The sequence below is a fragment of the Cygnus olor genome, chromosome 19 (assembly GCF_009769625.2).
Source record: "Cygnus olor isolate bCygOlo1 chromosome 19, bCygOlo1.pri.v2, whole genome shotgun sequence".
NCBI classification, from domain to species: domain Eukaryota; kingdom Metazoa; phylum Chordata; class Aves; order Anseriformes; family Anatidae; genus Cygnus; species Cygnus olor.
Window position 1 is genome coordinate 8,470,424 of NC_049187.1, and position 26,961 is coordinate 8,497,384.

Sequence of the window (26,961 nt, forward strand, 5' to 3'; positions counted from 1 at the left end):
TTAATGGGCACTGGAGTGTCTCTCGCAAGTATTGGTTATTCTGCAGAAAACTGAGCAATTGCACTGGTTGCTGTATTTTAAACGGAGCTGTTATGTAAAGTGGCGAGCTTTTCTGGGGAGCCGTTGGACCTAGGGATCTAGTAGATCTGCTTGAAGAAATTGTTGCATCCAAACTGGGTAAGAAAACTAATTTAGGCTACTTCGTTTTGCTGCAATTTGGTGAGCACAATCTTCTGCTTTATAGAGAACAAAGTCTCCTGGCCTTGTTGGAAATAATTTATCTAGCAGTATAAGCTCAGGGGACTTGTGAAACCTCTTAGATCCTGGGAGGTGGCATAAAATAGAGCATTTGTTCCCCTGCACTGGAGGCTGTTGCCTTGTCGTCAGCTCTGGGTACAAAACACAGCTACGAGATCATTGCAGGCACTTCCTGAGAAACTCGCTGTGGTTGTTCTACCAGAACTCAACAATTAACAAGTTTTTTTTTCCTACGTCTTTCTCCTGTGTGTTGTAAAAATATACTGTATCAGTACATTTTTTTTAAAAAACAACCTCTTCTGTTCTGGTATTTATCTTCTCTTTTGTCCTCCTCATCAAACAGAGGGTTTTCAACATACACTCTCATGCACACTAATCAAGATACCAGCAGCTTTAAACCGAATGTAATTAATAGGTTTCATGAAGGCAGTGGACTATAACCTAATTTCCTTCATATCTTGGCAACTTAATTTCCTTTAGCCCCTCCTTTCTTCTCTGCAATCTGCAAGCCTAAGCAGAAAAAGCCTAAGCAGAAACTGTGTAGAGCAAATTGCGGTTCAGGAGAGCAAATTGTGGCTCGGGACAACAGGGAAGGTGTCGGCATTGGGCTTTCCAGGGCATGCTCAGCTCTCCCACTGCTGCAGTCAGTCTAGGAGCTGTGCCCTGCGAACCTCAGCTAGTTAACGTGATGATGATGAAGTTTTGAAGTTTTCTGTGGCCGTGGAGCTGCCTGGGTGTTGCGTACCTGTCCCTGCTGCTGGGAGCTCCTCCAGCCCCGTTAGCTGTGGGTGGGATAGGAGGCAGCGGCCGGGAGGGCTTAGGCTGTGTCTCAGCTCGGATCGGCAAGAGCCCTAAGTATGGTGAATTCCTATCCTCCTTGCCTGGACTCTGATCAGGATTGGAACTAAATAAAACCCCAAACGGTTCTTGTTTTGGAAGTTGTAATTATTTAAACTCCAGATCTAGCTGGGGTTGCAGGGAAGCAGCTCTGCTGCATTCGTAGCTCGGGCGCATGGATGGCGACTTCCCCGCTGCAGAAAAAGCCCAGCAGGAAAAGTTCGAGGAGTTTCAAAATATTTCTCTAGCGCGACATTCTTCCAGTGGAAAAACGACTTCCTCTCATTAAAATTCAATTAGCTGGGAGGCTGTGTGGATCTCTGTGCGGCTCTGGGAACGCCGGGTAGGTTTGAAGAGGGGCCAAGCCGAGAGCCTAGGTTGTACAAGTTGAGTTTTGTGCTGAGCTCTTGTTCAGAACACAAGTTCACAAATGTCAGGACGGGCTCTCGCGCTGGGCTCGGGCGGCGGCGGCTGGCTTCAAGCTGTGGCTGAGAGGATGCCGTTGTGAGGCAGCAAAGGGCCTTTTGCAGAGCACGAGAGAAAAGACCAGCCCGTGGTGCAAGACAAACACTTTTCTCTCTGCTTGCAGGCTCTTGTAAGCAGCGTTCCTGTGGCTACAGCACCACTGGGAGGAAGTCAGAAGGCATGTGAAAGTCTTGTTTTTCGAGGGATTGACTGTTTCTTTTGCAACATTTATACATTGGGAAGCAATTTCTAGCAGTCTGTTTCTGTTGCACAGAAATAAAAGGAGAATGAAGGTTGGGAAAGGGACTTGCCCAGAAGGCTGAGCACTAAAGCCAGGGGGAACTTTCTTTGGAAAGTGTCGCTGAGATGTGCTGGGTGGTGGCGCTCTCCTTCAGGGCCCCTGCTCTTCTGTGAAGAGGTCATCAACCATGGCTGCAGCTTTTTGGGATGCTTTGTGGGCTCCCATGGGAGGCGCTTGTGCCTGCTCTATGTACAACTCGTTGCAGGGTTCAGGCAGTGCCAGGGGTGTTGCTGAGCCTTGCTCCTTCCTAGGGGGTAGAGCAACCTGGCTTGAATGATGCCCACCTCAAGGCAGAGCCTGGTGAGGCTTTGTTTAGTAAAAGCGGTGTGCAGCTTGCTTAACCCTTCCGAGGGCTGTGTGGGACAGCATCTCCCTGGGGGCTGGCTCTTCCAGCCAGCCGTGGTGGTGGTGGTCCCGGGGAAAAAGCAGCTCAGACAGCTCTTGCCTGCAGAAATCATTCTGGTTTTGCAGATGTGGGTTGAAACACAGTTCAGGTCCTGGCTCAGGAAGGTCGCTGGTGTTGCGTTTATCCCAGAAATGGTTGTGTTATAGCAGTGAAGAAAGAAATCCCATAACCCGCAGCTGGAGGGTCTTTATGAATGGAAAGTGCTGCATAACGTCTGGGGCGGGTACATGTCCTGTCTGTGCTGGGTGAGGTGAACTTAACCCCTCTGCGATGCTGTTCTGGAGCATCTCAGTAATCCCCCAGAATAATCCCCAGAAGCTTGGTTTCTGCAATAACATGAGGCCCAGCCCTGTTTTACTGCTCAGCCTTCCTCTGTAGAGCAGCGCTTCACAGGTGATGAACAAAATGAAATTTGTCCAGACCTTGCCGAAGTCCCAGATGTGTGCTATTGTCCATATTTCTGCTGGAAGCTCCAGATTTGTCTCTTCCAGATCTTCAGGAAGAGATCTGAGTGAGGCTGCAGTGCCTAGGAAAAAAAAACAAAACAGTACAGCGCCTAGCTGGCAGAGCTGGAATTGGCATTGTTTAAAACTGTGCTGCAGATATTTTTTTTAATAAAGTACAATTGACGAGGATACCCTTGTAACAACTGAAGAAACTTCATGTTGATTATTCTTGATTCAGCTGTTGAAAAAATTTATAGGGTGGTTCCACCAGCTAAGTGGCATTTTGACCCTCTAAAAGTAATGTTCGGGTTGTGTCTGGTGTTGATGTAGACGAAATTAAATTGTTTTTCCCATGAGTGGAAAAGTTCAGTGTGTACATTGCTTTTTGGGATTGTCTTTTACGCCTGGCTTCTCTGGAAACAGGAGGAGCTCATTTGGTCTGAGCACCCTGTGTCTCATTGGTCTGGCTGGTCCTGTAAAATCCAAATGGTTTCTTCTCATCGTGCAAAGCGAGAGGGTCTCGGACACCCGTGTGTGCCCTCCTGCTAAGGCAGTGAAACCGAGAGCTGACAGGAGGGTTTGCTAGTGGCGTGAGCCAAATGTTGCCCTGGGATGAGACGTGGTGTGCTGCACGGGGCCGGGTGATGCGAGAAGGATGGCGCTCCTTATTCTCTCTTTTCCTTTGTGGTTTCTGAAGACCGCTAGCAAAATCAAGATATCGGAAATAGAGGGAAAGCGATTTGTGCTGGGGTGAGCCAGAAAGCCTGGGCGAGGTGCCAGAGGTGCTCTTAGGGCCGGGGAATGTTTCAAGGTGCAACAAGAGAAAGCAGAATTGACGCTCCAGTGCTCTTAGCTGGGACATTGGTGCTGTTCAGGTGCTGTTGCTCTTGGGCTGCAATGCCAGCTCCCTTTTCATCTTCTGCCTTGTTTACACTTAAAAACAATTATCACCAGGGTTGATAGTCTCAGATTTCATTTCGCTATTGTCATGGCTTTCTCCCTCCCCATGCTCTTGGCTTTAGCATTTCCAGCTCTGGAAGAAGTTCATAGCTTTTACATTTCTGTACATTATTTTTTTTCCAGACAGCTCCAAGGTTACAAGACAGGATCAATAAATTTTGCTCTAGCAAAAGGTATACAACTGAAAATGGGCTTCCTATCAATGAAAGTGCATCTTACTGTAGTTTTTGGTGTTTGAGGACAGATTTAGGGCTCTACTTTTGCAGGCAGATTTGCTGTTAGCATGTCAAATAGCCTCAATCAGCTCTTGCAGGAGGATAACCGTACTACTAATGCAATGGGCTTTTGGGAAAGCCGGATTGGTGGTACTGCAAAACTTGCAGGCTTTATCTTGTGGGGAAAAACCTACTGTGGGAGCCTCATCTCTGAGCCTGATTCATGTCTAGGTCCTCTTGTGCAAATGTAAACAGCAGTGGCAAGGCGTTGGGGCATATGGAAACATTTACTTGTTTACAGGAGAAGCAAGAAGGTCCCCAGTCTCCTCAAACCAAATATATCTTAGTGGCTATGTGGAGCTCAGCAGGGCTTCTCATGAGCATCGTGTTGGACCCATCCTCTGCAAGACCTGGGCAGGAAGGAACTGGCCAGAGCTTGTGCTTAAGTTTGTCAACCTTCAAAAAACACTTTGAAAATTAATTAGGGCTTTATACTAACCTGAATTTCTCCGTTGAGATGCACCGCAGACACATGTTCCTGTGTATTTTCCCCTGCCTCGGCAGACTGCTGAAAGAAGCTAATTTACAGTCCTGGCTGCCTGCTTTCCTAGCCCTGCCAAATCTGATTTCACCTCTTTTGCTGTAGAGCCTTTCAGGGAGTGCAAAGAGTCGATGTTTTACACCACCAGCATATAGTATGGTGTGAGATGATGGAAAATAAAATGTCCTGAGCCAGCATTTGGGTTCTTTATTGAAGATGTCTATAGCTTTCCCCAGTCTCCCAATAATTCTCCATTTAGTTGCTGGTTTTCTCGTCATTTTCTTCTGCTTTTGTTTTTTCAAAGGGATCCTCTTTAGTGAGATGGTGCACTTGAGACATATGGATTAAATCACAGAGCTAGGTTCTTCCAGAACAGCAATGCTGCCTAGAAAATGTCTGCAATTGCTGAAGGTTATGCCTCTGGATGGCTTTGCAATTAATGGTGAGATTTTAGTGCCAGAGGCCAAGCAATGCAGTCAGTCTAATCAAAACCCAAACGTGATACTTGGCTCCAGTTGGCAAGGGCTTGCACATGGGATCGTCTTACACAGGTGCCCAGGGAGTCATCTGGTTTTATCAGTGTGTCTGCAAATGTGTGCCTGCCTGGAGGGAGGGGCAGAGCCCTGTCCAGAAGTAGAATTGCAAAACAGCTTGTAAGAGTTCGTCTGTGCTTCAGGTAGCTTCATCTCAATCCAAAAGTTGACACCGTTTCATACAATCCCTGTCTGTCAGGTTCCTGTAAGAAGAGTAAAGATGTGGGTGGAAACATTGGATTAATTGTTTGCATGCACTTAGCTCAAACTTCTTGTTTTTCACTTAGACTTGCTGGGTAATTGGCAGCTCAGACATCTGGACTGCAGTCAAGCTTTGTGACTGGGTCAGGGTTGCCTGTAATGATGTAGCTTTATTAGTCATAATTACAAAATACAAATATTTAATGTTTTTCATCTTTTTTGTTTATTGTTAGTGATAAATTCTATTTCATAAACTGTAAAAGAAACTGCTTGGCTTGTGTAGGTAGTCACTGGAGCTTGTTGCTGTCGAATGCCTTCTGGCCGGTGGTTGCATCCAGTGCAAGGGGCGACGTGTTTCATTGTTCAAACAGACCATAAAAGTGCTTTTATTGATGCTGAAGTTATGCAGTGCATCATTTATCTTTTAATATGGCCAAGCTACACACCAGGCCCAGGAAACTGTATGGCTTTGTTTCTTGCAGTTTGCCTGGAGCCAAGCCCCAGTTCTGCAGACAAACTATCAGAGCCCTGTTAGCATGAGTTTATAATTGGGATGGGTGCTGTTAATGCTAGCTTCAAGGTAACACCTTTTTCTTCCTGGTTGATTAACATTTGTGCTGGTTGAACTTGTCAACAACAAGGTAGCTGCAGTTTGCAGGCATGTACCCAAATGCAGAAACAGGATGGTCGGTGTCTGTAGATGGGGAAAGCTATCCACTCTGGAGCAATTTCTTGAGGGCTCCCTCTTCGTTATTTCTCTGGAAAAGCATGGTGAATGGTGAAGATACGGAGTAATTAGTAGTCATTAAAATCTAGAGGTAATGCTCTCTGTAAGTAGTCGGTGAAGGATACGGGTCCCTGGGCTGGGGGACTGCTTGGCTTCCTTGCCCGTGCCTGGACAGTGGCTGCAGTAGCAGCAACATGGCACAAACAATTTTATTATAATTACTTTTTTTATTATTATTATCAGGAAGCTTTGAGTCTGTTTTCCTTACTAGTGACTCCTGCAGGCTAATTGTTTTTGAGGCTTTGCTATTTTGGAGGGTATCAGCAAGGATGTCAGGTGGGAGCAGGGGAGAATGGTCAGTGGGAAGGGTGCTGAGCAGTGCCACGAGGGCTCCCCATCACTGCTGCTCTCCCGGGCCGTGGCACAGCAGCCTGGTTTGGCCTGGAGAGGACAAGCAGGCTGTTGCCCAAGTCTCCCTGGCCTGAAGAGCCTCCTGCAGGGAGCAGCAGTGACCAGTTCAAACAGCTGACATGGGAAGCCGGGAGGCCTCTCGAAGGCGAAGCTCATCCTTCAGAATAGTTTGTCCACTGCAGGGATTGTGGGGTTTGGGGAGCAGAGTTGTCTGGCTGTTCCTGGCGCTCACTTGGCAGCGTTTTGTGCTCAAATACTGGCAGGCAGCACGAGAGGCAGGCCCGTTACACGTGATGGATGCAGCTTGGTGCGCTGTCATTACTTCTCCAGCCCATGGCTTCGGCTGTAGCTCTCTTCCCCTGCTGGATAGCGGGAGGGAGGAGAAGGGGGCTTGGTTTCTTCCATGGAAACTCTGAGGTGTAGAGGGCCGATTGCGGAGCCCAGACAGGGTGAGGTAATGCTGGAAACCTGCTCCCCTCCGGTGATGACATGGCAAGGCGTACAGTGGCGTTGTGGACATGGACGTCCCCTGGGAGCAGGCAGGGGGATGGGGCTTGGGGAGCAGAGGAGGCGCTGTGAAGGGACCCGGTGTGTGTGAGATGCTGGAGAAGAGCAAACAGATGCGCTGGGGAGTTTGGGAGAGATTACTTTCTGCAGCTTGAGCATGAGGGAAAAGCCAAATAGTTGTGCTATTGGGGAGAAGTTTCCAGCTGAGCTTTACTGGCAGCGCTGCTGCGCAATATGTAAAAGTGATTACCAAGAGCAGCAAGAGTAGTGGTGTGCCACCAGCCCAAATCAGGGCATGTTTCCCCTTTCCTGCTAATTTGGAAACCTCGTTCTGTGTGTGGGAGGTCACACCAATTAGTTTTATTTGCATAAAAGCGAATTCCTGGAGCAGAAGCCTGTTGGATGGGAACACGTTCCCTTCCACATACAAAAAGCCCGATTTGCATGGTTGCAGCAAATTGTTGTAGGAAGCACAGGCTTGTCTGAGCCAAGCTCGGGGGAGAGCCCCTGCACTGAGGAGCAGGGCGATGGGTGCTGAGCTCTGGTGCGCAGGTCAGGCAGGCAGCGGGCTTGTGTCCTGGGTGACCTGGCAGTGCTCAGACTGAGGTTTCTGTAGAATTTAGGACTTGACTGCCATCGTCCCGCCTTTGCAGGACACTGCTTTACATCTTTCACTTCCCTAAGTCAGATTTCTACATACGTAGCATCTCAATGCAGTAAGGAAGGAGTAAGCCCGGTGTAGATGAGTCCGTCCTAACTAGAAGCCTCTATTAGCTGACTTTGCGTTCAACCCATTCCCTTGTCATTTAGGTATGAACAAATGAAACACATGTTCCTTACACATAGTGAGGCCTTCTTATTTTTATTTTTTCTTGAGGCAGTCTGGGCTGCTTGCCAAAGCCCAAAGGAAAATCCTAGCCCACTCCAGACATCCCCAGTGTGCAGGTGTACTACTCACTTTGACAGAGCCAAGCGGGATCAAATGTATATGTTCGCAATAAATACATCACCCCGGGGACAGGAGCTGGAAGAGGGTATTCCTAATGAGTTGTGCAGAATATTGGATGGGGTTTGTGTGTGTGTGTGTTTTCTGTTCCCTCCAAGAACACGGAAAAAAGTCTCTCACCGTGGGCTCATTGTTCTCCACACGTAGCCGCATACTGGCCACGGTTCAGGAGGTCAGGCCTGTTTGAACAAACAGTGCTCTGGCCACTGAAGCGAAATGTGTGGGGAGACGAGAGAATTTGTGGCGAATATTACATTCGCGCACTGTTCTCTGCTCCGGAATGTCTGCAAACATAGCAAGGTTTTCCTGGGGCTTCGATGCCTTGCATATGCAAATTTTATCTGCAAATTATGTTTACCCTTCTCCAGCTTGCTGCTCGGAATACTGAAATGTGAGCTGTGATGCTCAGCTACTGCTGGCCGCGCTGGTCACGCTGCGTCCATTCCTGATCTGTAATGGGGTTTGTTCTGATAACCACGTTCCTGGGCTGAGCTTCACGTCTGCTCTTCAGGCCATAGGGTGCACAAACCCAGCTCTTCTTTTGGGATGAAAAGCTTGGGTAGTGCCCAGTGAACTTTGTTACGGGAGCTAAGCAAGATTTGTTTCAGCATGAGGCTTTTTGAGTGGTGGATTTTGAGATGGGAGAAGCTGCATAGAGGTTCTCTTGCAGGAGAAAAAACATCTCTTGTGGACAGCCAACACTGTTCAAACATAATTGCAGAAGTGGTTTGGAGTATGGAGGGGTGTGAACATCTGAGAAAGGACAGGCGATTGAGTCTCCTGGGGAAAGATGGAGGGTGAATTGTATATGGACGAGGTATTGCGTATACCTGTGCCTGTTAGCTCTGCTGTCCATTTTCAGCTCTTTCCTAAGCATTACTGCCCAAATGTGCAGAAACGTTGGGGAGCAGCAATGGGAACCTGCACTGAAGTTTCCTTCTGGGGTGGTCCCAGCAGATGTGTCCTGCCCTCCGTGATCGTCGCTTGCCAAATGCAGGAACATTTTCCCAACTAAGATTTGGTGTTAAGTTGAATTCTGAGTGTGTCAGCAGCTATCCCCATGGCTAAGTGCGTAATCCCACTTACATCCTGAGATAACTTTGGCAGCCAGTTCTATTTTCCCCCATTCCCTTTAATCCATAAAACCTGGATTCTGTATTTACCTCCTGGGGCAGAAAACATTCCAAGTCCTGATTAAAAGCCTCTGTGTACACAAAACCCTTGATCCTGAGCCACCTCGGTGCGGAGGGCTCGGATAAAACCCCAGGGTGGATCTTGGGGTTGTGGCACTGTGTGAATGGAAAACCCTTCAGCAGAGCTGAGAACGGCAGCTCAGCTTCCAGGTTAATCCAAGTATGAGGGGGAAAAAAATGGGATGGAAGCAAGGGGCATGCAGCTCAGATATACCTCCATGCTCAGAAGAGCTCCAGCTGGTGTGGGATGGGAGCAGGAAGCCCTGATGTGCTGCTGGAAGCAAAGCCACCCTTCGGTGATGGAAGTGAGCCCAGGGGAAGCCGGAGCTTTCCAAAGCTTTGGAGCTTGGAAGCAGTGGGAGTGGGGAGGGGAGAGGATGGGAAATCCATGAAGGAGCATCAAGGGGCTGCACCTGGTTGCTCTTTCTGCCCATGTAGCAAAGTTGTGAATTGTGCAACGGAGCTGCCAAAGGCTAACACAGAGTTAGAAGTGTGCTTGGACCTTCGTGGATGGCCGTGACTGGGTGCTTGCTGGAGACCTTGGCTTGGTCTTTTGCCTCTTTCTGTTCTGTACCAAGGTGGAGACTTCTTACCACCTTCCCTTTGCCTCTATTTCCATTGCACCTCCCGCGGCGGGTAGGGATGGAGACAAAGCGGAGGCGATCCTGGGCTCAGCACCTCCCGGGGGGGGGGATGCTGCCACCCTGCTCACCTAGGGCTAAGCAGAAACGGACCAGCTGCCCCACTCCAGCTCAGTGTGGCTCCAACAGCGACTTCTCAAACACGTAGCTCGGGCCAGCAGCTCCGTTCCCCCACGACATATTTTCCACCGTGCGAGCGCCCCGCACAACGCTCGCATATCCAGCTTGGTGTGGGCGGCGCAGCGAGCAGGAGCTGATCTCGTTCCTCATTTTCCATAGACGAAAGGGAAATAAATCAACGGGAAACCGGAGCCAGGAAACAGCAACGCTCAGCACGGGGGGGGGGGGCGGGAAGACACAAAAGAGCAGCGCCGCGATGTGCTGCGCTGCAGCCTGTAATGAGGGAGAATCTGTTTTTAAACTATCCCTTATGGTTCACGCATATGTCATTGAAAAATAACTTCTATAGGAAAAAGCCAGCCCCTCGCTCGGTTATTAGTGGATTATTTGGTTTGGATGAAGAGGGGAAGGTTGGAACAGCGGGATCCGCACTTGGTAACCCGGTGACATCAGGAGATGGAGTTGGATGGGGGAAACGCAGCACTGAATGGAACGGGAAGGAAAATAGGGAGCTTGAGTATGCGGTCAGGGCTGCAAGACCACAAGAAGAAATTTGAAGGCTGGGCAGCCTTTGGCGGCCTCTCCTCTCTCTAATTTGGGTTTAAGTGGAGTTTTCAGAGGCTGCGTGCAGAAACGTAGCTTGGATCAAAGGGCGCTGCCCAGTGCTGACCACTCGGGCTGTGGGGGACACCAGCTGGGGCGTGAGGGTGCCTGCTGCGAGGGAGGGACCCGTGGGTGATGAGAAATGGGACCTGGAGGGGGGGGTGAGCTGGCAGGGGAGGGGGGTGAAGCGCTCAAGGAGCCGTGCAGGGCAAGGGACATGGGGGGCTTGAGTTTCTCCCAAGGGTTCCTAGAGCCTTCCTAGTGCATGTGAGAGAGAAATGGAGGTAGATATGGGGCAGATAGCTCTTGTTCTGCAGATCAAGTCCAAAAAAAGTTAAGTCTCCCTTTTAAGAATCCCCATTGGTGTCGGGGGTTACCCAGGCTGGGGGCTTTGCCTCCTGAGGTGCAGACCACTGATGGGGCTGAGCAACCAGCCAGGGCTGGAAGCTGTCTCCTGGGATGAAATCGCAGCCACCCCCCCCCTGCAGGGAGGGGGTTCAAGGGAGATGGGGAGGGCCCCATGAGTAAACCCCATGGAAATGAAGATAGAAGAAACCAACACAGATTAAAAAAAAAAAATACATATATATCCTAAATTAGTGACAGAAGAGCTGGAAGTGAAGGGAAATCCATCCAGGAATAAAAATAAACATCCACTGCTTGTTTTAAGGAGAACTGTAGCCTGTTGTTAACCACAGGAACACTTTGCTGATGGTCAGGGTGGGTTTGTTGCTGCTCAGGAGCCTGCAGCATCAGATGCTGATAAATGCCAGGCAAAGCATGCAGGGGTTTGAGCACCTCTGGGCTTCACATGGGCTGCAGTTATGTGGTTTGTGTTAAGCCAGAGATTGGATTCAGTGGTTCTGATCCACTTTTTACCTTAAAAACTGGCTGTATGGGCACGTGGAGTGAATGTCTTTAGATCTGGTAAACGTGGGTTAAGGTAATCCAGCAGCATATAAGGATGGTGTGCATGGACCTCTCTTACCAAAGGTCATCTTCCAAGCAAAATGCAGTCCCCCTGAGCCTCTTATATATGCTTCAGAAAGACTTATCTGGAATACACGGGATGCAAAATGAGGGTGTTATTGCAAAACTGCTCATTGTTTCATCTTTCAGCTTTATTAAGGGCTGGCAGATCATGACAGACAATGGCATCTATTCATTTTGCTCTATTCATTTGTCAGAGGCCTGGCCTGGTTGGCCTGCTCTGTCTTTCCTTTTTTTTTTTTTTTCCTTCTCCCTTTAATTTCCATGCTGGACAGTGGAAGGCCAGGCTGACACGGTCCTCCCTTGATGGAAATGCCTCCCACAATGCGCAGGCTGTCAGCTCACGTTTTTCCAGCGGGCTGAATGCCAGTTCTGGGGGATGTTGCCTCTGGGGCTGCCGTCTTGGCAATGCCAACCTGCACCCAGCCTCGAGCACCACGGAGGCAGTGCTCGTGAAAATCTCTCACTTCTTGCAGCAGTCCCTGATGTGAAGCCAAACTTTCCTGGTTCCAGTTGCACCCCAGTTTGTCCCAGCAGTTGGCGTTGCTGGTTGGTGGGCTCTGAGCCCTGCCGACGCACCGTGAAGTTTTGTGACTATTGAGAGAGATTTTTTGAGTTGTCTAATTTGCTGCTTGAAAGTGTTCAGGAGCATAATCTGACTTGATGCTCCAATTAGGGAACAAGGCTGCACCGCATCTCGGCCAAATCGGCTCCTGTTTGAAAACCACTGGAAGGAACTGCTTGAGAGACTTGTGCTGTGCAGTTATTCACACGTTATTTTGCAAGCGGTTTGGAATAGCTAGTGACTTTAAAAACAAATGTACGAATTCTGTATAGTTATGTTAAAATGATATGGGGTATCTTGAATAATCCACTGCCATGAAGTCACTCCTAGGTGGTGTTGATATTGCAGAGGAACAGTGGTTGCAACTATTTAAAAGAATACCTGTAAACTCAGTGCAATTTGTGAGTAGTTTTTAAAGCATTCCTTTAGAAGTTACCCTATAGATTTGCACTATTTATAGCTAAACATTTGTAATCTGGAAAAAAAAAACACAACGTAACCATCCCATAGTGGTACTGCTTGAGGGTTGTGTCTGGGCTAGGAGTAAAAACAGTGACAACGGAGCACATGGTGATTGTGGGACGTCTATTTTTAGGGATCAGTGGTGTAATTTGTCTGCGGGGAGCGTGACATGTTGATTTGAAGTTACCAAATGAAGAGTTTGAAAGCAGAAATCACAGAGTGGCCAGCTGCTGTGTGGTCATATACAGGGGGGAAAAAAAGATAGCTCCGTGGTTTGCTCTTAGTGTGTTTGCTGGCGAGGCAGTGATGATTACAAGCCTGTCGGTGCAGATGGATAAGTCACCGAGCGAAGGCTCAGCTGAGGTCACTTTGGTGGCAGTGCCAGCCTGAACGTGACCGGTGCCTGATGACAGGTAGCAACAAACCCTTGGGCTCTGCTGCATCCCGTGTTATTCCTCTGAACTGCCAGGGGACCCAGCTAGTTGAGACCGGGAGATGCTCAATTTTCTCCTCCACTCTTCTTGGGTCTGGAAAATTGAGGAGGAGAGGGCGTCTGCTATGTATAGGCAGAAACACAAGAACTGCTTATTTTGTGGTGCTTCAGCTCATCTTTTTCCAGTTGCTGCTGCAATTGGGAACGTCAGATGCTGTGAGATGAGTCAAGTCTGCGTTCCTTCTAATTTGTCTCGTGGTCGCTTAAAGCTTTTTCTATGGCAGGAATGTTAGAGATGTCCTGTCCTGAATGCTCCTATCGCTGATCAGAAGTGAGCTGGTGCTGCACAGCCTCCCCTTGAGACAGTGAACTTGTGTGATGCCTTTCTTTTACCTGGCTGCCTGTTTCCATGACGTTTATAGGAATTTAATTATCTTGAGCCTTTTTCCTCTGTCAAATGTGATTGAAATCAGCCATCAGATCTGAGAGTTATTGAGATAGACAGACGCACCTGTAGCTGAACAGAGGTCACACATGGCTTGCTTTTGGGGGAAAACAGCCGAAAAATGCACTGCTGTCCTAACAAATTCATTAGAGGGGAATGCTTCCTCATGTGTTAGAGTTTAAACCTTCAGATTAAATAACTCAGTGGGGTTTCTGGTGTACACAAGAGGATGAGTATTTGGTTGCTAGCGATGTAATTCCAGAGGTGGCCAGGAGGCTGGGCCACTTCTTTGAAGGTGTTTCCCTGCTGTACATGCAGGAGGTGTGCTCCAAACACTTCCTCTAGGTAGGAACCCTATTAAAACAGACACTTCTGCTCTAGCTCCTTGTGCTGGCAGAAATGCAAGCGCTGGATGATGGGAGGCAAGGTATAAGATCCCACACAAGGAGTACACACAGAGGAAGTCTGCCAAGGACCTCCACCAGGTCTGACCCTAACACCACACATTCTCTAGGCGGTGGCACGCATGTGCCAAGTCCCTCTGCCAAGCTGGCCCTGCACGCAGGGAGGCTGAAGCTGCTTCTCCCTCGTTCCAGCTCTTCTCAGAATCAGGTTTCCTACTTTTCAGTCAAAACTAGAGAGGGGGAAAAGAGATTCAGGCTATTTACCATGTTACGGGAGTTTTTTGGGCAGCCAAAGAAAACTGAGTCAACTTGGAAGAGCTCTCTGCAGTCAGCTTTTTATCTTCTCTATTTTTTTTTTCCACCCTGCCCCAGAAATAGAACGAACACCTTTGCCCAGCCAGCAACTCAAAAAAGAAGCCAGCAAAGGATTTATTTCTTCCAACCAGGCCTGGATAATACCATGGTCTAGAATGGATCACACTGCAAGGTTTCCATCCCAAAGCTCTGCGAGAACTTGTTGGGGCTTTGGTGACAGCCCCAGCAATTCAAGGGGCTCTGGCTGCTGTCAATTTTCTCTCCTTGGGAAGGTGTTAAACTGCAGGAGACCTGCAAGGGCTTCTTAAAAGAGAGGGGTGTCAGCTGGCCAGGAGAGCAACAGCAGGCTGCTTGTGGAGGAGGCCGATGCAGTTCTTCATCCCCCAGCCCCAAAGTCTCCCTGGAGCTGTGGCACTGAGGGTGCTGGCTTCCTGCACTGCTGGGGCTGAAATGGGAGCACTGGAGGGGAACAGGAGCAGGTTGTGGGGCTTGGCATCGCATCTGCTGCAGGTGATAGAAATCTCGTAAAGATTGTTATTGCTTGACTTGGGTGACTGGTGGAGGGGGATAAATGGCACGTACTCAACTGGCTTCACTCTGGCCTGGGTCAGCCCTTTAGGGATGGGGTTCGTGGCTGGTGGAGAGGTGCAGGTTGTCCCCTGGTAGGATCAGTGCCTCTGCCTGGGTCAGGTCCGGCCCTGGGGACGTGTCGTGTCCTCTGCTCTGGGGAAATGCCCAGGTTCTCCTCAAACACCCAGCAAGAGCCGTGCTTGCCAAGTCGCAGCTTTCGCAGGAAGAGGCTGGCGATGAGGATTAAGCCCTGGCTTCAGAAAAACCTCTAGGACCGCCTCAGGCTTTAGCAGGGTGCATGCCCCATGCTTCAAGTGGAAGCTAATTCCCTAGGAAGTCAGCGTCTTCCAAGTATCCAAATCTTTCCTGGAAAGTTCCTCTATCAGTGGAGGAGCTCTTTCAAGCCAGCAGGGCTTAACATCTGCATCTATAGATCTGTAGATGTCTACTTCAAGTGCATGTACTTGGGAGCACAGCGCAGTTGTGTGATAACGTGTGTAAGCACTGTGGCTGCAGAGCCAGGCTTAGAGAGGCAAGCAGGGGAGCTACAGAAAAAGCTTTCTCATCACTTGTGCGCTGCCTGAAGTGGAAATACCCTGGAAAAGTCTCAAAGTCTCATGTTCCAGGGTAATTAGACCATTAGTTAAAATGTCTATATAGTGATAGATTTAGGGTTCCGTATACAGCCTTAAATCTGGTACTTATGAAGTTTTGGAGTCTTGGCAGCTTAAAAAAAAAACAGTACATGTTCACAGGCACGTTATTTTCAAAAAAAAAAAAAAAAGGCAAAATAAGCTTCAGCCTTGTGGCCTCACATTGACATCTCAAGTTTTTTCCAGCAATGATGAGATGTGCATATAGGGGCACCTGCATGTATGCATACATATATGAAATACCTGTTATGGATAACTTAACCCGCAGCTGCTACTTTAGAGAGAAAATATTTACTTCAGTGTGATGAAACTTGAACTAGGAGTCATGCAGTTTAATAAAAACGTGTGGTTTGGGTTCCTTGTTCTTCCCATATGTTTCTAATCTGGGGGGGGGGGGCGTTCTGACATCTGCTGAGAACATACAATTTATCAAAAAAAAAAGTTGAAAAATGCTCATTTTGCAAATATAAAGACTGACCTTACAATAAGAAAATAAAATTTGAGAGTAATATCCTCTTTATTGGGATGGAGAGAGGTTGGGACTGTCAGGGGCTTTCTTCTTTTCTTTTTCACCTTTAAAAACCTGAGCTGTGCTATTATTTTTCCCCTCTTTGTGAAATAGCTACAGACACATCTCATATTATTTTTGCCTGTGTTACCACGGTGCTTGGCCAGGCTTTAGAGAAGGAGTGAATATAAAGCAGCCTTTTGTAACGCCACTCTCCCCATCCCTCCTTCCAGGCTGGGGCTGCACAGTTTGAGGAAGCTGTTTGATAGCAATGCGCTTTCTGTGTCCCTAACTGCTTGCTTCACACCCAAAAATCCTAGCAGATAGATGGCAGTTTGTTTAAAAGACACAAACCATATAAAAATAGCAGAAGGAGCTGAGTATCTGGGCACAATGGCTGTTGATTTAAGAATTTTTTTTTTTGGTGTTCTAGCAGTCTTTGTATTTGCTTTATTTTTTTTTAAAGTCATCTTGGCTGCCTTTTCCCTTCCTGCAGTCCCTACTGCTTGGCAGCTGCTTTGCCCTGCCCACGCCACCCCATCACAGCGGTTTTGAGAGGGACCTGGGTTAGCAGCAGGGCAGGGAGCTTGAAAAGGGAGAGAGAAACCAAAGCCTGCAACTATTCCCTCTCCGAGGACCGCAGCGCACGATGGCGATGCTACCACGTTTGCAGCAGCTGCTGTAAGGCCGCATGCATGGGGCGTGAGAAGAACCAGCAGCCGAGGAGCCGTTTCTCAGCACGGTTTCCTCTGGGTGGGTCTGGCTCCCTGGTGCAATTAGCCCTAAGAGTTATTGAAAGTCTTCGTCAGCTTCGCAGCGCAGCCGCTGTCTGGCAGCTCGCGGCACCAGACGTGAGTCAAGGGAAAGCTGGACGTGTCCCCGGTACGTGCATGGGGCCACCGCTGCCTCACGACCCGGGATGCTCCCACAAGAGCCTCTCAGCTGCCATGGTCATCTTTATTTTTTTTTTTAACCTCCAGCTTATTTTTTTTCTGGAGAAAAGCCCACTGCTGCCAGCAGCTGTGCCTCTTGGGCAGCCTGGCTCCCTGGGTTTGGCCGGGGTTTCTCCCCCTTGGAACCAAAACCAGGGAGCGCTGCGTTGCTGCAAGAGCCTTGCAGTAAATGCTTTGTGGGTTTGATGCTTTCTGTGCTTCAGCCAGTGCCACCTGCTCTCCAAGCTGCCTGTTTCTTGGGGCAGAGAGGAAAACAATGCTGATGTCCCTTAAATTCCTGGGTCTTAGTCGAATGGTAGGTTGCTAATCCACCTTGTCTGGGATTTTCCACCTGTTTGGTGGATTTTGGGGTAAAAACTGTTCTCCAGGGTCTGCCTAGGCATCGGCTTTTAGCTGGGAAAGACATGCCGCACTCTGGAAGCAATGCTCATTTTTTGGCTTATAAGGCAAGCCGCAGGGTAGCAAAGCACGTGCAATGCGCACATAGTGCTCCATCCAACCACCGCAGCCCCTTCACAGGCGGTCAGGCTCAAGGTTGAGTAAGGTTATGTACAATTGCCGCTTTTTGGGACCTTCAAGCTGGTGATTAGACGTCCCTTCTGAAAGGACGAGGGTTTCAATTAGGCGCCGTGCTGGGGGATGAATTGGTGGTGGCGTGGGAAGGCAGCGAGGGGCCGGGGAGCTGGTGCAGGAGGGTGGGGGCATCTGGGTCCCCCAGGCAGCGAGCCCGGAGCTCCTTTTGGGCACTTGCCCATCGTTAAATGGCTCTTTGAGCATCGCCAGGCTTTTCCTTCTCATCCCTTTCTCTTTGGGGCATTGACTGTCCCTACACAAGATGCTCTATGGGTGGGACGTGAGAGCTGTGGAGTCGGGCAGCCGAGGGGAGGTCGACTGGAAAGCTACTGGTAGAGGGATGGGACTGGGAAGGGAAAGGCTCTGGGCTGCCGGAGTTTGGGGAGGATTCCATGGAAAGTCTCAGGGAGAAATTGGGGATGATTAATGGCCATGACAAACTCAGTCGTTTGGAAAGGCAAGAAAATCTTTCACCCATTACGAGTAGGAAACTCTCCGAAATAGCGGACGGCTCTGTCCGTTGCCTGTAGAGCACTGTTGTGTAAATAATCCATACTGCTGATTAATGCTGTGCACGTTGTCTTTGGGAATTAGCTCCGTGCTGTCACTTAAGCAAAAATGGACTTTGGCACAAGCTCTGGCTCTGCGTTTGCTTCGGTGACTGCTGCGGGTGCTCGGCGCTGAGCCTGCGGCTGCAGGTGTTGGCTGAGGAGCGCTTACATTAGCTCGGGCTGTTATTTACCTTGCGTGGCTATTGGAGCCGAGGTCGGGGGGAAAAGAATAGTAGCCACTCAAAAACTAAGCTTGCTGTAGCGTCTCCCAGTCTGTTAATGACTTGGGTCCTTGACTGGTATTTGGGTATTGGTAGAGTGACGGCTTCTTCGGGGGAGCTTTCCAGAATTAGGAAAGCCATCTGGCTTTTGCGCTCTTAGAGAATCGCTTGTCCTTGTCTTCTGCTGAGGAGTTGTTGCTAAGCTGCTCGTGATTTGTATTGCTGTGTTAGGCTGAGATCTGTCATAACCGACACAGTGTCGTGCTGCGGCCTGTGCAAGAACACAAGAAATAATAGAATTACAGAATCATTAAGGTTGGAAAAGCCCTCCAAGATCATCTGGTCCAACCATCGCTCTACTGCCGCTGCCTCCATCCCTAACGCATCCTCTTGCTATGAAAAACATCATTTCTGAGAACCAACCTGGAGCGGGCTGACCCGAGTGTGCAGTGGTGTTCCCCTGCTCGCTCCTTTGATGAGAGCAGTGAGTCACAGCATCCCCCTGTGATGGGAAAATGAATATGAAAAATTGAAAAAATGAATATGAAAAAATGAATATGAAAAATTGAAATTCCTAAGGAGGTTAACTACCTTAGAGCTGAAGGGCTTATTTTCTTGTTGCTGTGGTCAGGGAGGGAGGCACACAGGCTGTTCAAATAATTGTTGTAGTTGTTTTGTTCTCAAAGTTTAATGTCAGGAATGCTAGCAGCTTCTCTTTGAGGTGGGGATGCAGAACCGGGCTGGACGTGGTGAGAGCTGGGTGTCCTGGGGTACCTCCTCTCCAACGCGGAGCTGCAGTGAGAAAGAAAAACTACCGTCAGCCCTTGAGAAAGGGTTTTACTTGGAGCTGTACTTGGTTTTAGTGAAACTTCTGTCCCTTTTCTGCAAAATTAAATTCCTTTTTTTTCTAAAAAGGGCTCAGAAGAGGCTCCTATCTGAGTGCCAAAAGCCAGGAGGGAGCCATTCTTGTGGTGACTCGAGCCCAGGAGGGGAAATAGCAGCAGTCTCGCAGCAAAACCGTCCGTCCATTCCTGCAGCCCCCTTTGCGCAGGACAGGGAAGCAAACATCCGGGTTGTCTGCATCCAAACCACCAAGTATTCGCAGCTGACTCATGACTGCGTGCGAACCGAGCCCTTCCCTTTTTTATTTTATTTCATTTTTTACTGAGCCAGATCTCCAAGTGCTTGCATCCAATTTTGTAAATTTTAAAAATCTAATTTTGTAGCGCAACGTCTTTGGAGGCCTGAAGGATGCCCTTCGGGTGCCAGTCACTCAGGCTCGTCCAGCGAGAGCAGGTCAGGATGCAGGTACAAGGGGGACGAGGCTTCGCCTGACCCCATTGCTGCTGTTTGGGTTCTCCTCTGCAGCAGCTGTGTTTAAAGGACAGACCCTTGGGTGACGCCAGTACCACGGAGGATGCACTGACACTGAGCAGTCACGGTGTGTCCGACTGGGTGTCCTGCTGTACCAGCAAGGGGCCATGGTGAATTTTGGGTCGTCTATTGCTTTTCTTCTTCACCGACCTCTCCAACACCACTTCTCCTCTGCACGCGTGGAGCCCTGCACAGGGCGGCCGCGGTGTCCTTAGCAGGAAACCTCTGTCCGTGGGCAAGTGCTAATGACAGCTTTTATCAAGTGGAACATCTGAGGCTGGCAGGCCATCTCCGAGACAGGGATTAGGTTTTTCGAAACTTGCTGGTGGGATCTCAAAGCTTTCACTTCATCGTAGGGCCCCGCTGAACTTCTGCTGCTCTTAAACTACCTGATGGGGTTTGCATTTATGAAAGCGGCAAGTTTGTGGTAGTAAAACTCAGTAACATCCCAATTGCTTCTGATAATTAAGATTATTTTTCAAGATGCACATCCTGGGTTTGTGGCTGTCCAGTTTAGAAGTGGGAATTTTAAGAGGCTCATCAAGTAGTCGTTATTCTTCTATAGTTCAGTGTCCCAAAGACTTCTTGTGGTAATGCACTAAAACAACAGCCCGGTTAATTATTAGTGCGTTGCAGTGGGAGCCCTGAAGAATCCCAGTATTTATGGAGCTGCTGCCAATGCCAGATGAAATCACTCCGATTATCCTCGCCAGCTGTTTGTTTTGTTGAACCGCAGCAATTTCTCCAAGTTACTGAAGTTGATGTCATTGGAAGCGATGTGACATTTTTGCACACATATAGAATAAGTGTTAAAAAATGCTCCAGAAGAGCTTTTCCAGTCGTGTCTGGGAGCTGGCTGGGGAGTTGAGTTAAACTGGCTTGATGGAACTTAATCCATAAAGCAAATGAGTCATCAGGCATAAATGGCTTTACCATAAATGTCAAACAAATTCGTACTGGTCATGACAGTTAGCACTTACATCTGTTCGGTGGAGCAAAAAAAAAAAGCCTCACAATTCACAATCGTTTTCATAAATGCGCTGTTCTGCCTCTGCCTCTTCCCAGGAAGTTCTAGGAATAAAGGTCAACTTTTGATTTATTTGCCTTTTTTTTAAAAGTAGCTCTTCTGGCGGATGAAATATGGGTTATCTTCAGACAAAAGAAGAGATTTTTATAGGAGTAATAAGTGGTCAAGCGATGCAGGTCTCAGACCTCAGCGTGCCCGGACGGGGTTTTTTGGGCATCTGTGTCCAGAGGTGATCCGGGTGTGTGCGGTTACCCCGCCGTGTGCCGGGGGGGTTGGAGTTTGCTAGGCTCGTGATTTCTTACAAAGCAATGCCAATGCATTACTGACTTGCTCCCCAGCTGAGATACCTCTTTATTTGAAACCCAGATAAGTTGGCAGGTAAAACCTTTGAACCACGCAGTGTCACGGTAAGCCCTCTCCTCTGCAAAGGCCTCGTGGAAAATCCGGTGCTGCAGGGGTGGCGTGAGGGGGGTGAGTTAATGGTATCTTCGTTATCGCTGCTCTTGCTGAGAAAAGCAGATGCCGAAATAGGAAGGAGAGAGGCTGGGGTGCTTCGTGTAACCATAACAGTGAAACAAATAGACCTGTAGCGTGGAGCGGGGCTGGCCGTGCCGCTGTCAGCCCGCGGTGGGGCTGCGGGCAGCTATCTCTCGGCGAAATTTATTAGCGGCAGCACACTTGAAAGGACACAAAAGGCTCGCAAACCTCCCAGCACGGCTTGCTCCATTTAAAGTCGGCTTTTTAAATCAAAGAAATGGGGCTCTTGACAGCGGAGCTTTGTGCATCTTTTGTGCAGTTCGGATAGTGGGGCTTTTTATTACAGGCTAAATTAGCCCATTTTATTGTTTTGCACTGAGGGATGAGGTCAGTTGACGGGGAATTTTGCTAACAAGGTTTCACTCCTGTCTGCTTTTTACGAGTGTTAACAGGGATGCCCACCAGCGCCGTGCGCTTGCTGTTAATGAAACCAAGAGGAAGGGTCTGGCAGCCCCTGAGCTCTCCTCCTTCCCCCAGCACTGAGCTGCTCGACCCACGGCAGGGCACTGAGCTCGGATGCTCCCTGGGGCTCTCATTCCTCCAAATGCTGGTGCCCTGGTTTTCCTTCTGGTTTTGCGTGCTGGAACAAGAGAAGGATGGGCTTTGCTGTGCGGGGTGATGGGGTTTGGAAAGGAAGTGGGAGAATACGAAGCGTGTTGAGGGATGCTTGTGGAGCGTGGTGAGCTCCGAAGGAGCTGTCTGATGCAGCCCACGCCTTCTCCTGGCACCCTTTGCAAGCCAGATTTATTCAGATAAGCACTGACTTTAAGCTCCCAACCCGGAGCTAGCAGGAAGCTTTGTTCTTCCTCCCCTGCTTGCTGGGCCGATGCCATCCCTTGGTGTGTTGTGCTGGGTGAGTTTGGGGTGTCTGCTGTGGCTCCAAAGCCTGACCGTGCAGGTGCTGGGACTTGCAGTGCTGTCCTTCTGTGTACTCAGAGGAGCTGCCAGAGGACGCGCTGCTCCTGTTCTGCTGCTGGGAAGCAGGGCAGGATTGAGCCAGGATTTCTTCCCCTGCATAGTTCAGGAGCTGCCGTCAGCTGAGACTAAAAGTGAACTCGGCTTTAGCAAATTCTCTCCTGCTTAATCTTCTGCGCTGTGTTTATCCAACGTGCCTTTCTTTGCTTTATCTGTTCCTCGTGAATACACCAGTTTAGTTCTGGTCGCTTATAGGATGCAGGCTGTCAGTTCTCCTTGAGGTGTAAATCCAACCTTATCAGGAAGAAAAAGCTTTCAGGCTTTCTTCCTTGCCTCTCAGAGACAAGCACTGAGTCTGCTTCTGCGGCTGTTTTATTTCAGCTTATCCCAACAGCACCAGACACTCCACGCGACCTCATGCAAACGGGGGAGCTTTGCCTGACTGAGAAGGGCGTAAATGGTTTAACTTGGTCCTCAGCGAGAGCAGGGGTGGTTGGGGTCCTGCGCTCAGAAATAGCAGATGCAAGGACGTTCACATCATGAGCATCAAGCAAATTGTCTTGCCCAGGTTGGGCATCCTCCTCTGGAGGTACATCCGAAGGGGCAGGCTGCTCTGTTGCTCTGAGCTGCCTGGGGAGGCTGGGATGATGTTATGTGGGGTGAGGAGCCCCGACCCTCCAGCAGGTCACCCTGCAGGTGGTGGCCAGAGCTGGCTGGAAACGGGAGATGTTCTGTGAGACAAAAGCATATTTTCCATTTTCCTGGTCCTGCATCCCCCTTTTTTGTGGTCACGCTGGAAAAAAAGCCAAAGCAACAGTGACAGAACTGAACTCCATGGAATTACTTTAAAAAAAAATAATCTTTTTTTTAATGGTAATTGAAAACCACTTTGCAGACATCTCTGTTAATTTTCTAAAGGTTATTCGGAGGAAGCAATGACTAAAAAGCTTAAACCACGGCTGAATTTTAGGATAACTTGCATAGCATTTTAGAGCTGCTGCAGAGACGGACGCTCTTGCAAACCTGCTTTCCTTGCGGATCGCTGCCAGAAATGCAAGCAGCACTTTTCTGGTGAGGCCCGATGGTGGTGTTCAGGTGACACTGTGCCACTGGGGGGCTGTCCCCCACCACAGGCCAGCACCCGGAACAAGCGCAGCTTGCGTGCGCGAAGGCAGCCCTGGCCTCGTGCTTCAAAAACATCCTTTGGTTTTCCACGGGGCTCTGAGACGTTCTGGCCAGGCTCCGGTCTGAGCTTCTGGTTCCTATTACGTGCCTGAGTCGTCCTCTCAGTTCTGCTGTCATGCTCCTTTTTTTATCCTTAGCGATATTTTTCTATTATTAAACCAGGCTTTTCCCCCTAATTAAAGCATCAGCTCTAAAAATCCAAGTAGTAAAGTCTTTTCTTATGTAACCATCTACTGAATAAACTGTGTTTTTGGTGTTGTGGATAAACAGTAGAGTGATTTTTTTAGGAAACTAAAGAGCAATTTCTGCTCTGACCTTTGGGCTTTGGCTGTGCCGGGTTTGCTGTGCAGTCTGGGGAGCTTGCAGCGCACCTGGCTTTCAGTCAGTCTCTGCAAACTCCCTCTATTTTTATTTTATTTTTTTCTGATTATCAGGTGTACTTCTAATCTTTCTGCATCTGCCACTGCTGCAGGTGGAAAATTGAGGTGAGACAGGAGTTAGAGTGAGGAGCCGGTCTCTTTTATGAGGCAAGGTGATGGGGTGGGAAAAACAGGAGTGTTGAGGCTAACGAGCAGCTGGGAAGCAGCCCAGCACCGGGGCTTTTCCTTTTTGTTTCTCTGCGGTGTTTTATCCCCTCACCTGCAGCGTGGGGCTGCTGGTTCTGTGCACACCCTGACGCTGCTTTGCCTCCCCGCAGGGCGACATCCAGCAGCTCCTGATCGTGGCGGACCCCCGAGCAGCCCACGATTACTGCGAGCACTACAGCCCCGACTGCGACACCGCCATCCCCGACTCGCCCCAGTCCCAGGACCCCAACCAGGACGAATACGTGAGTGGAGGGGCACGTCGGGTGGGGAGACCCCTGGGGGAGATGGAGATGGGGATGGGGTTGGGGATGGGGATGCTCTGGGGGCAGCAGCATCAGGCTCCACGCCGTGGTTGTGAACACACTCAGCTCCTTCATCCCGTTTGCCTTTTCTGCAGCTCCAGCGTAAGGCAGTGGCCCAGACAGGGCTTTGTTTTTAGGATCCACCACTCCTGGCCTCTGCCTGCTTGGCTCTTGCCCCCAGGAGTTTCCCTTCCTTTCTGCACTCCTCCCGTTTCCAGCAATGAATAGTTGCTTTGAGCTCAAAGCTCGCAGCAGGGAGAGCCTGAGCTGACTCCGAAGCACCGACCTTCCCAGGCAGGTCAAATCCTGTCCAAAACATGCACCTGTTCCTAAATTCCAATTTTTACTGTTAAACTTGAAAAGAGATTAAGCACTTTTTTATTAGTACTTTCTTGAAACAGGTGGCAAGGGCAGGAGAAGTATTTTTTTTTTGCCTGTGCATTTGCCATTTGAATTTCATTTTGGCAGAAATGTTCCCAGCTGATCTGTAATGATTTCTCCTGTACATGCTGCTGTGCTAGCTAGTTTTTTTCTACAGTCAGATTTATTTCTTTATGGAAAAAAATGGAAAAAAAAAAAAACAACAAAAACAAACAGGCAAACAAAAAACCGCCTGATAGTGTGCCTCTTTATTTCTGCTGCGCAATTGGAAATGCCTGGACATGGCTGATTTCCAGAAGACCATCACCTGAATTTTACACTTTTAGGAGAGGTCTTGAGCCCAGCTCACAGCAATTAAAGTGTCTGGCACCCTCAGCTGCTTCTCAGTTCCTTGGCTGCTGCTTCTGCCCCATTCGTAGGTGCTTGTGTGCACGCCGTCTTTCAGCTGGTCTGGGGTCTGCAGGCTCCTGCCACATCCCCACCAAGCTGTGATGCCATCGCCCTGCTCCAGCTTGGGCAGTTTTGGGCTTAGGTTAAAAATCTGCAGCATGAGGCAGAGCACGGCAGCGAAGTGCTGTAACTGTGCCGCCAGTGCTGCTGGAGAAACAAAAAAGCAAAATAAAATAGACTCTATGGTCAAAATATATGGTAGTAGGAAAAAAAAATCTCTTTTTGAGCCAGCAATGCAACAAGAGCTGGCTTGTCGTAAGGCCCTGTGTAAGGATAACTCTTCCATGTGCTGGCATCTGCTGCCAGCAAGAGCGATGGACTGGCAAAGAGATTTGCCATGCCCGGCTGTAACCAGACGTTTGGTTTGTATTTCATTTTGAAGAATGACTGACGCCTTGTGGAAAACCCTGAAAATATCTTGGTTTTGAAGCCCTTCCGCCTCCGGGTCATGGCAGATGGGAAATCACACGCACACTGTTAGTGCAATCAGAGGAGTGAAAGTAGCAGCCCTGCTTCTCTGAGTGTGCGTTCATCCCCTTCTGCGTGTCTGAGATGTGACCCAAGAGGGCTCAGCAATTGGACATATAATAAAAAATCACTTTTTGTTTGATTATGCTATCACGGGTGACTAAATTCCAGCAAGGTGGCTTCAGTTCTCTCTAAGGCAGAACATGCTCCATGGCTCAGATTGTTGGGAACCTGAAATCACAGCAATTGTCAAAGCAATCAGCCCAAAGGCAGGCTCTTGGTGAAGGCGTTGCAGAAGCTGATGAACAAGAGGAAGGGAAGGATGGTGCCGTGCTGATCTGCACCACGGCGTGGCCCACCGATGTGAAATAAAACCTAGAAAGGGCTGGCAGGAGCGTGCTGGGTGCCACCAGCTTATTTTCTGCTTCGTGTTTTCTCTTTGCAGTACACCGATGGGGAGGGAGAAGGTGACACCTACTACTACGAGTACCCTTACTACGAAGACGTTGATGAAGCTGTAAAGCCTGAGGCACCCACCACCAAACCTGCCCCCCCCGAAGTGGCTGCTGGAGAGCGACCTGAGACCAAGCAGGTACCGACGCGGGGTCCTGGCAATGGGGTGGTTGGTGAAAAAAAAAAAAAAAAAAAAGAAAAAAAAGAAAAAAAGCACCTTCATCGAGCGATGAGCTGAGGGGTGGAGGATGGTGCAGAACACCCGTTCTGTTTCTCTGGTTCTGGCATTTTAGCTGTGTTTCTCCAACAGGACTATCCCGCCCCCACACCGTCACCCGACACAGGGAACCCCACGGGGCGGACGAAAGGGGACGCTGCGGTGGACGACCCCCTCGTGGACGAGTACAACTACGAGACCATCAACGAGGAGTACTTCACGCCTCTCCCGTACGAAGATGTCAACTACAATGAAGAAGTAGACCCTGAGGGTGGACTCACCGAAAACGCCGTGGAAGCTGAGCTCCCCACGAGTACCGTCGTCACCTACAACGAGACTGATGTAATTTTAATGAATACTTTTCCTTTCGCTTTGTTTTTTATTACTTCTGATATTTCATAGCCCTGAGCAAAGGAGATGTGATAATCCATATGGTAAATCTCTAGGTGGCTTGGGCAGCTGTTGGAAGAAGACGTTCCATAACAGATACTCTTACTCGAGATATTTCAGGGTGTGGAATACAGATATTTAGGATTTGATTGAGGACTGTTATCCTGGAAAAATTTGCTCTGGTTTTTAAACTATTACATTTGTCCACAGATAGACCTCTATTTCGAGTACAGATCTACTAAAAATGAGATCAGTCTGGATCTTAGAGCTGATATTCTCTGGAGTAATTGCATGTTTAGTTACTTAATATGCTTCAACTGAAATATGCCGCACTTGAGACCATTCTACCCTTAAGTCTTGCCCAGTTTTTATTTTTATGTAGGAGTTCAGGTAGTCCTACGTTGGTCTCATCCTCAGATGATACAGGAGCATCAGCAAGGGGCATCAATAGTGGGATGGTGTTTCTGGGGGGATTTGTTAGGACCTGGCAGAATTTTGTGGTTCCTCCTTGAGTGGAGAGGAATGGGACTGCAGCACTCAAGGCTTTCTGGGAGGTTCTGGAGGGTGGCAAAAGAGGCCAAAATAACTGGAGCTGGACCCAAAAACTTGAATTCAGAGGTGTTGGAGGGAAAAAGTCTGGAAGAGCCAAGCAGCTGGAGCA

At 49.0% G+C, this 26,961-nt stretch overlaps 1 protein-coding gene across 2 annotated transcripts in view; it reads left to right on the forward strand.

Annotated features, from left to right (window-relative positions):
• The window catches only part of COL5A1 (collagen type V alpha 1 chain), a 152,153-nt gene that overhangs the window by 43,406 nt on the left and 81,786 nt on the right, over positions 1–26,961 (forward strand). For both annotated transcript variants that reach the window (XM_040531072.1, XM_040531073.1), the window contains exons 5-7: positions 23,750–23,881; positions 25,686–25,832; positions 26,004–26,252. In XM_040531072.1, coding sequence (XP_040387006.1) covers positions 23,750–23,881; positions 25,686–25,832; positions 26,004–26,252 — 528 coding nt within the window. The remainder of the gene's footprint in view (positions 1–23,749; positions 23,882–25,685; positions 25,833–26,003; positions 26,253–26,961) is intronic.